General features: G+C 42.6%; 1 protein-coding gene across 1 annotated transcript in view; it reads right to left on the bottom strand.

Annotated features, from left to right (window-relative positions):
• KREMEN1 (kringle containing transmembrane protein 1) overlaps positions 1 to 18,021 on the bottom strand; it is a 190,352-nt gene that overhangs the window by 35,778 nt on the left and 136,553 nt on the right. Inside the window, exons 4-5 of the mRNA XM_044290905.1 lie at positions 10,500 to 10,624; positions 7,768 to 7,921 (exon numbers count right to left, since the gene is read on the bottom strand). Of these exons, the coding sequence (XP_044146840.1) occupies positions 7,768 to 7,921; positions 10,500 to 10,624 (279 nt within the window). The remainder of the gene's footprint in view (positions 1 to 7,767; positions 7,922 to 10,499; positions 10,625 to 18,021) is intronic.

Genomic DNA, 18,021 nt, shown 5'->3' with positions numbered 1-18,021 from the left:
CATGCACAGATGGGAAAAACTTCCAAAGGTCAACCATTGCTTCAGAATTCCCTCCAATCTGGCCTTTATTCTAAACTTAATATCTGGAGGAAACCAGGCATGTCATCACCTGCCCAATGCCATCCCTACAGTGAAACATGATGGTGGCAGCACCATGCTGTGTGGATGTTTTTCAGCGGCTGGAGCAGGGAGTCTGGTCAGAGTTGAAGGAAAGCTGAATGGAGCAAAGTACAGAGATATTCTTAATAACATCCTGATCAAGAGTGCCCCAGACCTCAGGCTGGGCTGAAGGTTCACCTTCCAACAAGACAATGGGGGACATTTATCAATTTTTTTCCGCCACAATTGTGATGTAAAAAAGCCAAACATTATGGCGCACGGCATCTGTGCACCATAATTTGCAACCTTTTGAGCGTATTGGCACTGTTCTGAAGTGCTGAGAAAAGATGCCTGGCTTAGCGGAAGGGGGCATGGCTTTACGCCACTGCCTCATTTCCTATAACTTTTGCCACAAAGAATAGATCAGCCAGTCTTGATATATCTCCTTGATATATGACCCAAAGTGCAAGAGTTAGACTTGGGCCCCCCTTCCCTCAGTGCTTTGTGTGTCTTCTTATGCAGCACAAGGGTCTTTGGGCCCCCTCAGGCTCCTGGGCCCGGTAGCGACTGCTACCTCTGCACCCCCTATAGCTACGCCCCTGGTGATAACTCTGTGAATGTTCTTGAGTGGCTCATCCAGAGCCCTGACTTGAGCCCTAGCAAACATCTCTAGAGAGACCTGAAAATGGCTGTCCGCCGATGGTCCCCATCCAACCTGCCAAAGCTTCAGAGGATCTGCAGGGAAGAATGGCAGAAAATCACCAATTCCAGGTGTGCAAACCTTGTGGCATCATACCCAAGATGAGTGGAGGCTGTAATCACTGTCAAAGGTGCTTAAACTAAATACTTAGTTAGGCTACTTTCACACTAGCGTTCGTCGGTCCGCTCGTGAGCTCCGTTTGAAGGGGCTCACGAGCGGACCCGAACGCAGCCGTCCAGCCCTGATGCAGTCTGAATGGAGCGGATCCGCTCAGACTGCATCAGTCTGGCGGCGTTCAGCCTCCGCTCCGCTCGCCTCCGCACGGACAGGCGGACAGCTGAACGCTGCTTGCAGCGTTCGGGTGTCCGCCTGGCCGTGCGGAGGCGTGCGGATCCGTCCAGACTTACAATGTAAGTCAATGGGGACGGATCCGTTTGAAGATGCCACAATATGGCTCAATCTTCAGGCGGATCCGTCCCCCATTGACTTTACATTGAAAGTCTGGACGGATCCGTACGAGGCTATTTTCACACTTAGCTGTTATATGCTAAAATAATGCAGACGGATCCGTTCTGAACGGAGCCTCCGTCTGCATTATTATGATCGTATCCGTTCAGAACGGATCCGATCGAACGCTAGTGTGAAAGTAGCCTAAAGGGTATGAATACTTATGTCAAGTTTTTCCTTTTCCATAAGTTAGCAAAGATTTCAAACATTCTGTTTTCACTTCGTCATTGTGGGATACTGAGTGCAGAATCATGGAAAAAATCTTTTTAAATTTTAGCACAAGGCTGCAACATACCAAAATGTTAAAAAACGTGAAAGGGTCCGAAGACTATCTACAGACATTAGTATACAAAGTATATGAACTGACATACATATTGACAAATAAAACAAAAATTCTCATTTTTGTAGGCGTTTTATTGTATTTATCAACTCTCAAGAAGCAACAGTCCCTCTGATCATTTTAGTTTGGTACATGTGGTATTTAGCCAGGTTTGTAGCAATTAGATAAAAGGATCCCTAACCTCAGTATTAATTCAAGAGGTTGTCCAGCTTGCAAGGTATTTAAGTTACAGCCTATCCTCAGGATAGGCCACCAGTAGCTGATCGGCAGTTGTCTGACACCTCGCACCTCCGACAATCAGCTGTTTTGGTGTAGCTCTGCTACCAAAAATCGGTGCCGGAAAATACACAGCACCGTCAACCTTGTATTTGAGGAAGCTCGTTACTATTGCAATGCTCCCTTTGAAGTCAATAAAGTCAATAGGAGCAGTGCTGCAGTGATGATCTCTGTCCATTACATAGTTGACAGTACTGTGCGGCTCTGGTGTTGACTTTTGGCAACGGAGCTACAACTGAACAGCTGATGTGTGGGAGTACGGTGTGTCAGACCCTCGCCAATCAGCTAGTGATGGCCTATCCTGACAATAGGTCATCACTTTGGAAAAGCTGCACAACCCATTGAAATGAAAGGATTATCTACAAGGATTGAAAATGGAAATTACAATAAGTTTTATTTGTTTATTTAGCTATAAGAATTTATGTGTAGACAATATTTATACTGTGTGTACTGTATGTATATCGACACCTAGGCTTTTCTCATGTAAAAAGGTACAACCTGTTCCCTATTACCCCTCTGCAGTTGTCACTTGGCCCATAACATGTTGTTCACAGCTATTATGTCTTTTGGGAGGCAGAGGTATGAAATGACGAAGGCTCTGAAATGCTTGAGACCTGCTGCCGGCAGCTGTTGGTCTGGATGCCAGGCTGGTGAGATATCTATTGTTAGATCCGCTACCAGAGGTTGTGGCCTTTTCAATTTTGCATGCAGGACCCACATTGTGATGTTGATCCTATGATCTCCTTTTGATACATTAGAATTTATGCCATGTACTGTATAAGTATGACTGTAGAAATGTTAATCCCAAAGACAGACGGAGAATGAAGTCGCTCGGTTGCAAAGGGACAATTGCTTTAATAATGATTCTCAGAATTGTTTCAATTGCCCCTTTAGGTTTTTATATCACAGACATTTCTTTCAATGTAACATGTTTAAAGATAAATTAGCAGAAAATGCAATTCTTCCAGTACTGTAATATTTAATTGCGTGCTAGTCTCTTAATAGTACTTTCTGCTTTTTGAATACTGAAAATATTAGGCTGTATTTGCCTAGGTGCCGATTGCAGTTTTGACCTGGTTTACACAAAGATGCTGTTCTGCAAATAACAGAAAACTGCAATAAAACGGTAACAAAACAGCATTATACAAACACTGACAAAAAGATTTTCTGATTTTAATTTAAAGTTTAGGCTACTTTCACATCAGCGTTTTTGCTGGATCTGTCATGATAATACAACCGTCTGCATCCGTTATAAACGGATCCCAGGATGTATTATCTCTAAAATAGCCATGACAGATCCGGCACTTAAACCATTGTAGGTCAATGGGTGCCGGATCCGTTTTCTTTTGTGTCTGAGGAAAACGGATCCGGCATCGACTTACATTGCATTTCATGCCGCATCCCATGCTGGACAGAAAAATTCTGCGTTATTGTGTCAGCGATGGGAGAGCTTCCAAACGGAATGCATTTTGGTGCACTCCATTCCGTTCAGTTTTCTCCCCATTGACAATGAATAGGGACAAAACTGAAGAGTTTCCTCTGCTATTGAGATCCTATGATTGATCTCAATAGCGGAAAGGAAAACGCTGATGTGAAAGTAGCCTTAAAGAGATTGTCCATATTTGTTAGGTAACCCACTGGTACTCCCAATGATCTGCTGTAATAAGTAGGGGTAGGTTTCAGAACTTTCATTGAACTGTGTTCCAAGTGTTGTTTTTTTTCTGATGACCTCCTCGGCAGGTCATCAGTGTCTGATCAGTGGGGGTCCATCTCCCGGCCCCCCCCCCCCCGCCAATCAGCTGCTAGAAGAGGCCGTGGCACTCCTCGCAGCTTACCCTAGGACAGTGATGTCACGCTTATCAGTCACATGGCCTAGGCACAGCTCAGTCCTATTCAAGTGAATGGGTCTGAGCTGCGATACCAAGCACAGCCACTAACCAATAGAGCACCGTGGCCATCTTGAAACACTGATGGTTGTGGTTGCCATAAGTCAGACCCCCACCATTCAGATATTGATGACCTATCCTGAGGATAAGTCATCAGTATCATAACACTTGGAAAACCCTTTATACGTTATTTACATAAAATAAACATGTAAAACTATTTTCCCTATTAAAGTCAATAAGTGAAATAATCAAATTTGGATAACCAATCACCAAAAGTGGCTAACCAAGATGCTGGGTATTCCAACCAAAGACCCTGAGTTTTCTTTTTAAAAGAATGCATATTAGATTTTCTGAAGATGACGAAGCTTGATGGGTACAGCAACTATAGGTGATGGATGGATCACCTGTATCACAACCTTTTGAACACTTTTTGGCTGCACCATAAAAGTTTTTCTTTACGCTTAATAGCTTATGCTTAGCAGGCTGGTACTTTCTGCCATTGACTCTTGTGTTTGCATGGCAAATTATTAAGCTTGTCTAATTTTTTTGCAGATGCAAATGATTATCATTTTCCACAACGTGACTACACCTCTTCTATATTTTATCCTCCTTAGTGTTGTCAAACACACTTATAAGCTGCATACAAACACCCTGTGTGGCACTGTAGGAGACCATCTGCATGTGTGTGTGGAGAAATTCAAAGTTAGCCCATCCTTGACCGAGGGTGCTGCCACACATCGTGGCGATGCTGTGTTTTGGATGCAGTAGAAAATGCATAAAAGGAACAGCAACCACATATCCATATTTATGCTACGTTTCCTATCAGCAAAGTAAAATAAAAAGCAAATCATGCAATTGAATTACATTACTTACAAAATTGAGTTGCATTAATGTAATTCAAGTTTGCTGTGTGCTTTCCCATTGCTGGAAGAAAACGCAGCATAAACACAGGTGTTACAAAAAGTGAACACTTTTTTTTCATTAGCAAAAGAAATCTGTAGTACGGTCTAATGCCTTTCAGCCTATAGTGACTCACTGTCCAGGATCCTAGACTAGTCTATGACAATGTCCCCTGCTGCCCTCTCCTAATGAAATTCTGATACTGCCTGTCCTGCCGCTGTCTCCTAAGAAGGTCTACACTTCCATCACGCTCCCAGACCAGACAAAAGGCAGGGTGTGGAGTAAGTGCGCTGCTATCATTGCAATTAGAGATGAGCGAACCGACTTCGGATGCTACATCCAAAGTCACTTTGGTAAAAAAAAATTGTTATAATACTGTACGGAGATTCATCTCTGTACAGTATTAGAATGTATGGGCTCCGATTAGCCGAAGTAAGTTATTCACAAAGTTGCGCAAGACTTCATTGAATAACTTCGGTAATTGATTATTACAGTGAAAAATCTTGGAACCAAACTCAGCTTCCGTTCCAAGGTACCACTCGGAACCAAAGCTGAGCTTGGTTCCAAATTTTGAAGTGGTTTATCACTGTAATAATCAATTACCAAACTTACTCAGCGAGACTTCGTGAATAACTTACTTCGGCTCATCGGAGCCCATACATTCTAATACTGTACGGAGACGCATCTCCGTACAGTATTATTACGAATATTTTAGCGAGGTGGCTTCGGATATAGCATCTGAAGCTCGCTTTGCTCATCTCTAATTACAATGCTTGCTCATCGCTCCACTCTCTTTATCTCCACAATGTTATTTCTCCCAATTTCTGACTTATGTTTTTTTATTGAACTCTTTACTTTCTTCAACACTACTTGTATGCTCTAAGATCCCCTTCTTATCACCTTTACTATTCTATCCCTGAGAGAGAGAGAGAGAGAGAGAGAGAGAGAGAACCTACTGCCTATACACAGAGAAATATACATGCTATTAACTTACACCCTAATGCATCCACTTTCTAGCATAATTAAGTTTATTTTATTCTGGCAAACATCTTTATCTTATCTTGGCAGTACCATGTTCGTCTATAGCACCACCATTCATCCTAGACTTCAATGGCTTCAATATTTTGGAGTCAAATTTTAAGGGATTGGCCACCTTTTGTGAAGGAATGGGGGTTGGCAAACCACTTCTTGGGCAGTTCTGCAAAAGGGAACCATTTTAAGTGCTCCCCACTAGGTCCTGGCTCCTCTGTTCTCAGTCCTTGGCTACCTTATCTGGATCCCCGGCTATTACCATAAGCTTTGACAGAGGCAACCTGCCCTCCTTGTATTAAGTCACCAATCAATAGCTGTAGCAGGGTCAAAGTGGATGTTGACAGCGGGGGACCTGAGTAAGTCAGCCGAGGACGAGGAGTGAAGGAGCCAGGACCCTGAGGTGAGGAGCGGGTGAGTATGCTTCCCTTTTGCAGGTCTGGCCAGGAGGTGGGTTTGCCAAAAGCTCCCTAAAGATGGCAAAAGCCTTTATACCTGATCTGTCTTTTTCTTCCTCGCATTTTTATTTTTTTGTAAATGTTGTTGCCTTCATCTATATGCCTATATCTTATATCCTCAAACTTACCTAACCACTGAAATGGCTAAAATATCAATATAAGCCTTGAACTTTTCCACATTTTTTCACATTACACCCACAAACTTAAATTTATTTTATTCGGACTTTATGTGATAGACCAACACAAAGTAGCAAGTATGTGTTAAGTGAAAAGAAAATGATACAAGGTTTTCAATTTTTTTTTTATAAATAACAATCTGGAAAGTGTGTCATGCATTTGTATTCAGCCCTCCTGAGTCAATAGACTTGGAGCAATTACTGCTGCCAGTCTTTTGGGTATGTCTCTACCATTTTTGCACATCTAGAGGCTGAAATGTTTACCCATTCTTCTTTGCAAGATAGCTCAAGTTCATATTGGATGGAGAGCGTCTGTGAACAACAGGTTTCAAGTCTTGCCACAGATTCTAAATAGGATTTAGGTCTGGATTTTTACTACCACCACCATGTTTCATTGTGGGGATGGTGTGTTCACGGTGATGTGTAGTGTTAGTTTACTTCCACACATAGCATTTTGCATTGAGGCCAAAAAGTTCAACTTTGGTCTTATTTGACCAGAGCACATGTTTGCTATGTCCCCTATATGGCCTGTGGCAAACTGCAAATAGGACGTCTTATGTATTGCTTTCAAAAATGCCATTCTTCTTGCCACTCTTCCATAAAGGCCAGATTTGTGGAGTACACAACTAATAGTCTTTCTGCAAACAGATTCTCCCACCAGAGCTGTGGATCTCTGCAGCTCCTCCTGAGTGACCATGGGCATCTTGGCTGCTTCTCTGATTAGTGCTCGTTTTGCTTAAACTGTCAGTTTAGGTTGACGGCCATGTTTTGGTAGGTCTGCAGTTGTGCCATACTCCTTCAATTTTTGGATGATGGATTGAACAGTACTCCTTGAGATGTTGGGGTATGGTCCCTGACCTGTCTGATGTGTTCCTTGGTTTTCATGATCCTGTTTGATCAGTTATGTTCACTAACAAACCTCTGAGGCCTTCATAGAACAGCTGTACTTATACTAAGAATAAATTACACATAGGTGAACTCTAATTATTAATTAGGTGACTTCTGAAGACAATTGGTCACTCTGGATTTTATTTAGGGGTGTCAGAGTACAGGGGGCTGAACACAAATGCACACCACCCTTTTTTTAAAAAATTTTAATTTGAAAACCATGTATCATTTTCTTTTCACTTCACACATATTTTCTACTTTGTGTTGGTCTATCACATAAAATCCTAATAAAATACATTAAGGTTTGTGGGTGTAATTTGGAAAAGTTCAAGGGGTCTGAATACTTTTTCAAGGCACTGTAGATCACTACTAATAGATATTCCACTAAACAAACACCTCTGCTCTGTGTCGCTCATTACCATGGCTACTTGTCCCTATGCTCCTGAAAATAGAGCTTAATCTACATCAATTCTTTATGGAGAAATGCACATGCAATCTGGACACTTACAGTCAAACAGGATCATTCGTCCATCCCCTCCGCATGGCTGCGTATGATCCCCAAAACAAACACTGTTGCAGTCTGTGCTTGGCGTCTCTCCATGTTTTCTGTAATCTGCATTATTACCACAGAAGCAAGCAAACCCAGACTCCAGTCCAGCATACTGGGAATGAAAGATAAGGATTATCAGTATATTATCAAGAAATTCATTTTACATAATATCAAAAGAAATATTCCATCTGATATATGTAGGATATGCCATAACACTACCATTAATGGATGTTTGATGAAGGTCTTGTTGGCCTGTCTACTGCACAGAGGCATACCTGGCCCCATTCAAGTGGGTGAAGCTGTATTTGGCAGCATGTGGCCATTGCTTTATGGGGAAATATTGTGGAGGAGCCACATCATTGGTGACGTGGCTTCTTCATGCTAAAGGACATTGGGGTCTTTTGCTTGAAGTTAGTGATAATATTGTGTAGCGATATGTCATCACTTAGTATGGTTATAAAGCCCCAGCAAACTTCAATATTTATTGCGTGTAGGTATAGACAACAGAAGGAACCCCCTACATAAAACGGTTATCCTCATATTCATCAGAGGGTCTTTGGTGGTGGCCCAGGAGAGCAGGTAAGTGAGGGAGAGAGAGACTTTTCCAGGCAATCAAAGTACTTTCAATTCGGGTAGACTTAACTCATACCAGAATTTAATTGAACTTTAAGAAATCTCTACCTGTCACCTCTCCTGACATGTCTGTTTAAGTAATTCCTTGCATGCCCCATGTAATAACAAGTCTGGAGAATCTATTTTTATGATTTTATGTTGTGTCATTCCTCTGTTATTCCTTCTAGAAGTTTATGAATGAATTGCTAGCAGTTTGCAATAAAGGGTCATCTGCGTGTTACAATTTGGGGGCGTGTTGCTACACAGTCTGCATCCATCCAATCAGTTCTGCCGGTGTCAGACTGTGCAGGGAGACACCCCGAGCTGATAGCACCCAGATGGATCTTCACTGCAACCTGCTAGCAATTCATTCATAAACTTCTAGTAGGAATAATAAAGGAATGGCACAACACAGAGTCATAAGAGTAGATGCTCCAGAATTGTTATTACATTAGGAATGCAAGTAAATTCTAAATTAGACATGTCAGGAGAGGTGACAGGTCCTCCTTTTTAGTTTTTAACAGCATACATAACTTTCCAATGATAATATTAGAGACATCAATTCAATATTTGTTGAAATGGCTTTGCACACAATTTGAATTTATGTTGAAAAATATTTTCTTTTTAATAATGGCAAGACTTAATATGAACATGCAAAAAACTGTTGCACCCTTAAAATTTGCAACTCATCAATCACTGCTGGAATGTCCAATTCTGGTAGAACGTTCCCTGCAGCCCAGTCATCTGAAATATGGGCTGTTTCAACATTGTGACTGTAAATGTTATATCAAGGAGGTCGCTATAAACACGGTGCAGTGATTTACAACTGTACAATTAAAAAGTCCATCATCTTTACGCCTGTCTTTAGTTTAGCTTCAGGTAAAACACAGCTTGTATATAATGACAGTTATCACTGACTCCTACGTATAGGGAAATAGCTCTTTATAACCAGGTGTAGCTCCTACTGCTACATCCCCTTAACTGCCTGTATGTCATATGGGTCATATGGGTGTTTCTTGCATTAAAGTGGTTGTCTGAAAAGTGGTTGACTAAGGGCTCATGCACACGACCGTATGCCCTCTGAGACATACGGTCCGTGAGCGGGCCATATGTCCCGGAGCAGCATACATTGTGCGCACGGGAGCACACAGCATCATAGCTTACTATGATACTGTGCACATTGGGCCGCCCGCTGGACTATTGTCCTGCACTCATATGAACATTCTGTTTAGGGCTCATGCACACGACCATATATATTTTGCGGTCTGCAAAAAATACGGATGACGTCTGTGTGCATTCTGCATTTTGCGGAACAGAACAGCGGCCTCCTAATAGAACAGTCGCATTCTTGTCCGTAATGCAGACAATAATAGGACATGTTCTATTTTTGTTGGGAACGGACATATGGACATGTAGAAATGGAATGCCCAAGGAGTAACTTCTGTTTTTTTTTCTTTTGCAGACCCATTGAAATGAATTGTTCCGCATACGGTCCACAAAAAAACCCATAAAACGGAGCAGACACGAAAAGAAAATACATTCGTGTGCATGAGCCCTTAAAAACAGAGTGCACTTTTGGATTTTGATCACAGTGCACTTTTGGAATGCTTTTTAAAGTTAAAACAGTTAAAAAATGATCCCTTTTTGGTGGAAGTTGCTTTCTTCTTGGTCTACTGAACTGTAAAATTTGCACTGGACAATTTGTTGGAAATCAAAGTTTTTGGTAAAATTGTAACACATTGTGTTAGTTTAGATCAGATTTGATCTATTCTTTGTACATATATTTCCGAGTGACGTTTCAAAGAACTCCTATCCCATACTAATCAGACTTTATACATTTTTACCAACTAGACTTTAAAGACAAGACTAAAACAAATATAGTGAGACCTCTTTGGGATGACCATTGAAAAATGGTTATCTAGGGGGTGGTTCTCTTAAAGAACATTGCCAATACACTTAGTTTATGATGAAAAAAAAAAATCTGGTCTAGATAAAGGTGTGGTCTTCACAAAGAGGTGGTCTTCTACAGAGGTTTCACTGTATTCCAAAACACTGAACATAGATGCTAGTAACTCAACCTTGTAGCGTTGTCGCCGACACATAGTGATGCAAGTCTGAATTGTTTGCTTATTGGATGTCTCTGTGATACCGGTCAGAGGGGGTGGGTTTCCATGGTCTTTGAAGCATCCCAGGTTCCCAGGCACTAGAAAATAATTTAAAACGTTCAGTTTACAATGGAAAGCTTTAAACATATAAAATATATCCGCTATCAGACAGACTCTTTCAATATGTGGCCTTTACAAGATGCCCTAAAGCAGAGAAAATTGTGGGTGCAACTGAAACTTTTATTATTTGGCCTTTAATTCTCCTATCAGGACGGCAGAAAGCATGGACTTGTTCTACACTAATATCTGTCAGAACCACCAAGCAGTTTGGTATTTTCCAGCTATGAAGAGTGCCACAGCCTGGCCACTTACTTCCACAACCCACTAGAATCATTGTTCAGTAGCGCACCCTCTAGTTTTATTATCTTATAATGACAGGCAATATTTTTGATAACTATTATCAAAGGTACAATTAGAAGATTACAGATATACAAATGATGTATTTTTTAAAGAACAGAAAATTCATTGTCCTCATGTATCATTGTATTCTACACTTTAGCTCAGATGTACAAAACATCTTTCATTCATCACGTTCTGCCAGAATGAGGCGCTTAAAGTTTTTTTTTATTTTCAAATTTTAACTAGTGACATCATCTGATCATCAGTATGCCATTGGTGGGGGTCCAACAGCCAGCGCCCACACTGATCAGCTGCTCGAGAAGGCCCTGATGCTCGCAATAGCGCCATGACCTTCTCTCAGCTCACCATGCACAGGGCCGTACATTGTATAATGGCTGTGCTTGGTATCACAGCTCAGCGCCATTTACTTCAGTGGGGGTGAGCTGTGCCTAGGCCACGTGACCGATGAACATGACATCACATGGCCATGGAAGCTAAGAGAAGGCCATGGCACTACTGTGAGCACTGGTGCCTTCTCAAACAGCTGATTAGCATGAGTCCTGGGTGTCGGGCCCCACCAATAACCTATATAGAGGATAGGTCATCAGTTAAAATATCTGGGAAAACCCCTTCAAAGGGGCACAATGCCTTGTAGGGCTAGCTCGGTTGAATGTAATGATACCTCTCACTTAGTGATTAATTTGTTAATTCTGGAGAAAAAGCACTTTATCCATATGCAAATGTGAAGTTAAGTGCACATTTGCATATGCATACAATGCTTTTTCTCCAGAATGAACTCTGTCCACCCTTGCTCCTCCTGCTTCCTCTGCTGGTTCCTCCCGCTCCTTATTGATTGACAGGGCCAAGTTCCTGCATAGTCATTTTGCCTGGCACTGTCAATCAAGGAGGAAAAGAAGGAACTGGCAGAGAAGGAGGAGGAAAAGGGGAGCACAGAGTGGCTTGGACCCATCCTCAGTGCACTTAACTGCTCATTTGCATATGGATTAAAAGTACCTTTTCTAAAGCAACGGGTATTACACTTGCTGAGCTAAGCCTACAAGGCATTGTGTCGAGTTTAACAGTGACAGACTCCCTCTAAATACTTTGCCTTTAGACAAGTACAGAGGCAAACTATTTGGACGTATTTGCTACATTTCCAGACCTACCACAATATTAATGATAGATACTGATCCAGAAAAGGATTACAGAACGTCACACATCGACAGCCATTAGGTTCTAACTATATCCATGCATTTCATGCACCTATTATAATGTGACTTGGCTGATGATTTCAGACAGCATATCTTTGCTTTGCTAACCTTATCATATGACATTCGCATTTGATATTTTCTCAGGACACTGGTAGCGCAAAGGGACCAATTAATTGTAATAGAACTTCACTATTAGCCCAAAGGTTACATGGTACAATATTCTGCCTTGGGACTTAGCAAAAGATAACAAATATCTAGAATAAGCTAGACAGCAGTAAACTCAGGGAAGGGACATCAACATGTCATAGTGAAGAAAAACTAATTCATTTAATTAAAAAGATTACTATTAAAAGATTGTAAAATGAAATACAGTCAATAGATGTAAAACATTCCTCAGGGTGGATATAGTAAATATGAAACATAAAACTTGTGCAGTTGCAATGGATTCTGTGGAAACGAGGTCCACAGTTCATGTTACCTTATATATTGCTCTTCCTCATGGGCACTGTTAAGGGGAGGTACAGGTTCTCATAGAAGACAACATAAGTTATACACCCTTCTGATCTCGTCAATGAGAACCAGTACTCTCCCTGAGATGCATCTAAGCATCTCATCCAGCCAACCAGCATTCTGGAGGAAGGAAGAACCTTGAGACAGAGGTATACAGATGGGTCACTTTTACTTTTGGAGAACTCTTTGGTTTGGCTGACATGAGTCCGCCTGCATCATGGATACTTTGAAACTGGATAGGGTTTTAGTTCTCCTTGCCACACTTAAAAAATATGAGTGTAGATAACCAGCCACACATTTGAAGCCCAGTTTTTCTTTACTTTAAGTCAAAAGCTTTAGCTTAGGGCTATACAGTGACAATAGGTTGCACAACAAAAAGGGAACAACTACACTGTGACATTCATGTCCCACCAATGTTGCACAAAATTTTTGGTCATGACAGTCAATGGTGGTGCACCGCGACATGCTGCCAGGTAACAGTGCCACAAAAACCCAACTTGGATGGATTTTTTGCAAGTGTCGTGTTGCAGTCGCAATATACCTAAAGGCTTATAAGTAGTCTCTTTTACAGCCATTTCTAGTTGTGCTACAAACAACTGCATAAAAATGCCACTACACCGACCCCTCGGGGAGTACTGTAAGAAGGAAAGGAGTGGAAGTGATGGCACAGATAGGAGTAGTAGTGCTTTACAGAAGCTGTCCTCATGCCGCTCCCTGGGTCCATGCAGTGAATGGATTGCACACTTTTTCTTTCCTTGGGGCACACCCTGAGCCTTTTGGGTACTTCCGACTGGTGATAGTTGGGGTGCTCTTAATGGTGAATGGTTGGCAGGTTGCAAGGCATGTGAGCAGGTGCAGGGCCAGATAGTGACAGTGGTGCAATGGTGGTGGAAGGCAATAATCAGGCCAGTGTAGGGGTAACAAATCCAGTGTTCTTTACTGAAGTAGTTTAGGCGATTCATAAACAAAGACAATGGTAGCATTTAGTTCAGTCTCCCCAGAGAACATACACAATCTTTCCAAGGCAAAATTTGGAACAGTAAACTGCAAGATGGCTGGCTCTGAGTCCCTCTCTTAACTCCAAACAACTTTCCAAATTGATCATGGGGATGCACAATCATTCATGATATGCACTGCAGTTCCCACAGTGGGGTGAAGATCCTCCAAAGGGTAGCTAGTCCATTGTAAATGTGTGGTGGGTGCCAAAGCAATATACCCTTTCAACTAGCAGAAAGGCCTGTTGCCATAAATGAGCATTTGCCCTTACTGTCTGTCCTTTGCACAAGTGCTTTAAATTGGTTCTTAACAATCTGCATATTCGGTTCTTATTTCTTTCTAAGAGGATGGTAACTTTTTCTCAGTTTGGAAGGGGGAGGCTCTGCACAGGCAACATGCAGCTCCTCACTCAGCATGGCCTATGCTCAGAACCCCCACCAGTCAGCAGAATTAAGAGTCTGCAGAGCAATGATTCCTATTGCTTAGGCAAAGTGGTGCAGGCCCCTTTTGGAAGTGCTGCTGTGCCTGCAAAAATAATGTGGGGGTCACAGCACTCATAGGAACACCTCTCCCCCTTAATTTAATGTACATCTATACAGTTTGATTGAATCAATGTTAGAATAGATGATGTCATAGTTATATGAATGATTACTTTCTAATATTCAGTATGCTTCCAGTTTCTTCTGTTGGCATACATGTTGAACATCATGATGTTGTCATGCAGCTATAGAGACCAAATGGATTCTTGGGCAGATGATTGTGCGTGACTATGACACGGTTGCCTCATTGGAAATGCATGGTCTGTATTGCGGTATCCTAAACACATTTGACAATACAGAAATCTCTGAGCTACTGTCCAGCTGGACACAGCTGCATTTCCAATCTGCTCTCCGATTTCAGTTTCCCTTGCTTATATTGATTTGGCTATTAGCTGCCCGCAATGTAAACTATGGACACAGAAGAGCTAGAATATTGCTAAAATGTTGTTGGAGAGAGATTTGATTATCATACTTTACTTTGGAGTCCTTTATTCTAGGAAACGCTTTGTGGAATGCTGTTTTCTGCCACTATAGTTCACAAGATGCTATCTTCAGGCTGGACGGTTGCGTTCTACTACAGGGCTGGTCCCCACCTTTCTGCTGGAGGCTATTAGATAATTCTGCTGCATACCAGAGATTATTATATAAACACATCGATGTTTTGTGACGCAGATGCCTTTACAATGTGTTCATGAGATCATTTTGCTGCTTTTGGTTTATTACGAGGTTTTGACATCCATCAGTAGAGTACAAGGCCATAAGATAAACATGCCTTTGCTGGCTCTATATACATAACTGGATTGAATTTTTACTCAGATACATAACTTTAAGCTACATAGGAGGCTCAAAAGGATTATCACGCGAAAAAAGGAATCATATAACAAAAGTGCATTTCTCTGTGATGGTTGAGCTGAGATTAGTCTGAACCTGTCAGCGCTCATGATCACTCAACCAAATCCTCCTCGAGCATGATATGAGAACTTTCTCCAATCTGCTGGGATCCTCACATAGCTTTAGGAATCCTGAAGCTCTTCTCAGATGTTGGTTACAGCTATGACCTCGGATTCTAATCAGAGAAAAAGTCTAAGCTATTTGCTCTACTGTAGTGGATGAAGTCTGGCAAGATCTACTGATATAAAGCAGCATATGTCTGTTTTAAGGTGGTATTCCTGGATTTTTACTAATTATCCTTATCTTCAGGATAGCCCATCAATATCTGATCGGTGGGAGTCCAACACCCCACACCCAGCTGATCAGCTGTTCCTAAGTAGCTCTGCTTCTGAAACTACACAGCTCCTAATTACTTTAATAGAAACGGTGCTGCAGTATTGTTTCACCAGAGCTACTGCAGAACAGCTAATCGTGGGGTGCGTGGCGTCAATCCCCCGCTGATCAGATATTGATGGCCTATCCTGAGGATAGACCTGTAGTAGTGAAAATAATTGCACACACATAACAGATGTAAAAATTATATATAGACTGGGATGGCCAACCTGAGGCTCCCCAGCTGTTGCAAAACTACAACTCCCAGCATGCCCAGACTTGCCTTCAGCTATCAGCCTACAGCAGGGCATGGTGGGAGTCAGGCCTGCCATCAGAAATTTTGGGGCCCCTTACACAGCTCAAGGTCTGGGCCGCCCCTCCTACCCTGCCGATTTAGAATCTGTCCTGACTCCACCTCCCCTCCACCCCCAAGGACCTACCCCCAATTTCATTATTTTTTTTACAACTACAAAGACAGTAAAAAGTGATAATCAGCGATTTCAGTAAGGAATTAATTTTTGACCAAATAATATGACGCCTGCTACCATGACAAGGTAGACTCTTTTAAGCAGGACCCTACACTAACACTAACTACACTACCTGTTCTAATCTGCCCTAGCAATCTTCCCCTGGCACATTTAAGAAAAAAACACCTTAAAAGCACAAGTTTACTGTTACAGTGTTATGGGGGGATCTGTGGATGACTTACTGTTATGGGGGGAATCTGTGGAGGACTTACTGTTATGGGAGGAATCTGTGGAGGACTTACTGTTATGGGGGGAATCTGTGGATGACACTGTTATGGGGGATCTGTGGATGACACACTGTTATGGGGGGAATCTGTGGATGACACTGTTATGAGGAATCTGTGGATGACGCACTGTTATGGGGGATCTGTGGATAACACACTGTTATGGGGGGAATCTGTGGATGACGAACACTGTTATGGGGATCTGTGGATGACACACTGTTGTGGGGGATCTGTGGATGACAGACTGTTATGGGGTACTGTGGATGACACACTGTTATGGGGTACTGTGGATGACACACTGTTATGGGGATCTGTGGATGACACACTGTTATGGGGATCTGTGGATGATGCACTGTTATGGGGATCTGTGGATGACACACTGTTATGGGGATCTGTGGATGACACACTGTTATGGGGGATCTGTGGATGACACACTGTTATGGGGGATCTGTGGATGACACACTGTTATGGGGATCTGTGGATGACACACTGTTATGGGGGATCTGTGGATGACACACTGTTATGGGGGATCTGTGGATGACACACTGTTATGGGGGATCTGTGGATGACACACTTTTATGTGGGATCTGTGGATGACACACTGTTATGGGGAATCTGTGGATGACACTTATGGGGGATCTGTGGATAACAAACACTGTTATGGGGGATCTGTGGATGACACACTGTTATGGGGGATCTGTGGATGACACTTTTATGGGGGATCTGTGGATGACACTTTTATGGGGGATCTGTGGATGACACTCAACCACTCTCAAACCCAACTGGTCAAACTTGTTAAATGAATCCCAAACACAATATGCACAATAACACCCCCACCCCCTCCAACACTTAATTAACCCCTTCATGGCCTAAACATTTTTTTCAAAGCAGAACCCAAAGCTAAATAGGGCTGGGTGGGCTGGCAAGGGAGGGGTTAATAACAATAAGTGATGGAGGAGCCTGGCCCTGTGGGATAATCCAGAAAACAGCTTTGCATTTTACCCCCGAGCACAGACCACACAACATAGAGCTGCCGAGCCAAGTAGACAACATAAGGATCAATATGAAAATAAATAACTTGGAGCCTTTGAAATAGCTCAGCTCAGTATGCGGCATAGGCTACTTTCACACTGCCGTTTCTGGGTCCACCTGTGAGATCTGTTTCAGGGATCTCACAAGCGGCCCAAAACGGATCAGTTCAGATCCAATGCATTCAGAATGGATAAGGATCCGTTTAGAATGCATCCGTTTGGCTCCGTTCCGCCTCCATTCCGCTCTGGAGGCGGACACCAAAACGCTGCTTGCAGTCGGATCTTTAGATTCTTTTAACCTGTGACTCATTCGATTCTTAGACTCCCTATATTTGTGTCAGTGACTCAGACTCAGAGCTGCTAGTGCTTGCCTTGCCTCAGCTCTGATTGGTTGGTGGGCGGGGAGGGGAGGGGCTGGCAGCAGCAGCTTCCACTCTAGGATCAGATGACACTCCTCCCGAGCCCCTACCCTCCCTGCTGCCAGCGGCTCTGCTATTGTGTGCTAGGTCAGACTGAGCTGTTTCACTCGGATCAGTTCAGTCAGGTGAATCGACTCCTCCGGTTCAGTGAACTGAATCAGTTCAAATGAACGATTCGTTCATGAACCGGACTTTACTAGCAAGGAATAATCAATTGCCCCCCTCTAGCGATGCAATAAAGTTCAACTCAAGTCACTGACAAATGGGAGGGGGGGGGGGGAAATTATATATTTTTTTAAATTGGAACTGGCCGGGCCCCCCCCCCAGGGTCTGGGCCCCTTACTGGGGTATTGGCTGTACCCCCCTGATGGCGGCC

This window comes from Bufo gargarizans, chromosome 1 (assembly GCF_014858855.1).
Source record: "Bufo gargarizans isolate SCDJY-AF-19 chromosome 1, ASM1485885v1, whole genome shotgun sequence".
In the NCBI taxonomy this organism is placed as follows: Eukaryota; Metazoa; Chordata; class Amphibia; order Anura; family Bufonidae; genus Bufo; species Bufo gargarizans.
The sequence above is the reverse complement of the archived record's forward strand: the minus strand, read 5'-3'. Positions and strand labels throughout refer to the sequence as shown.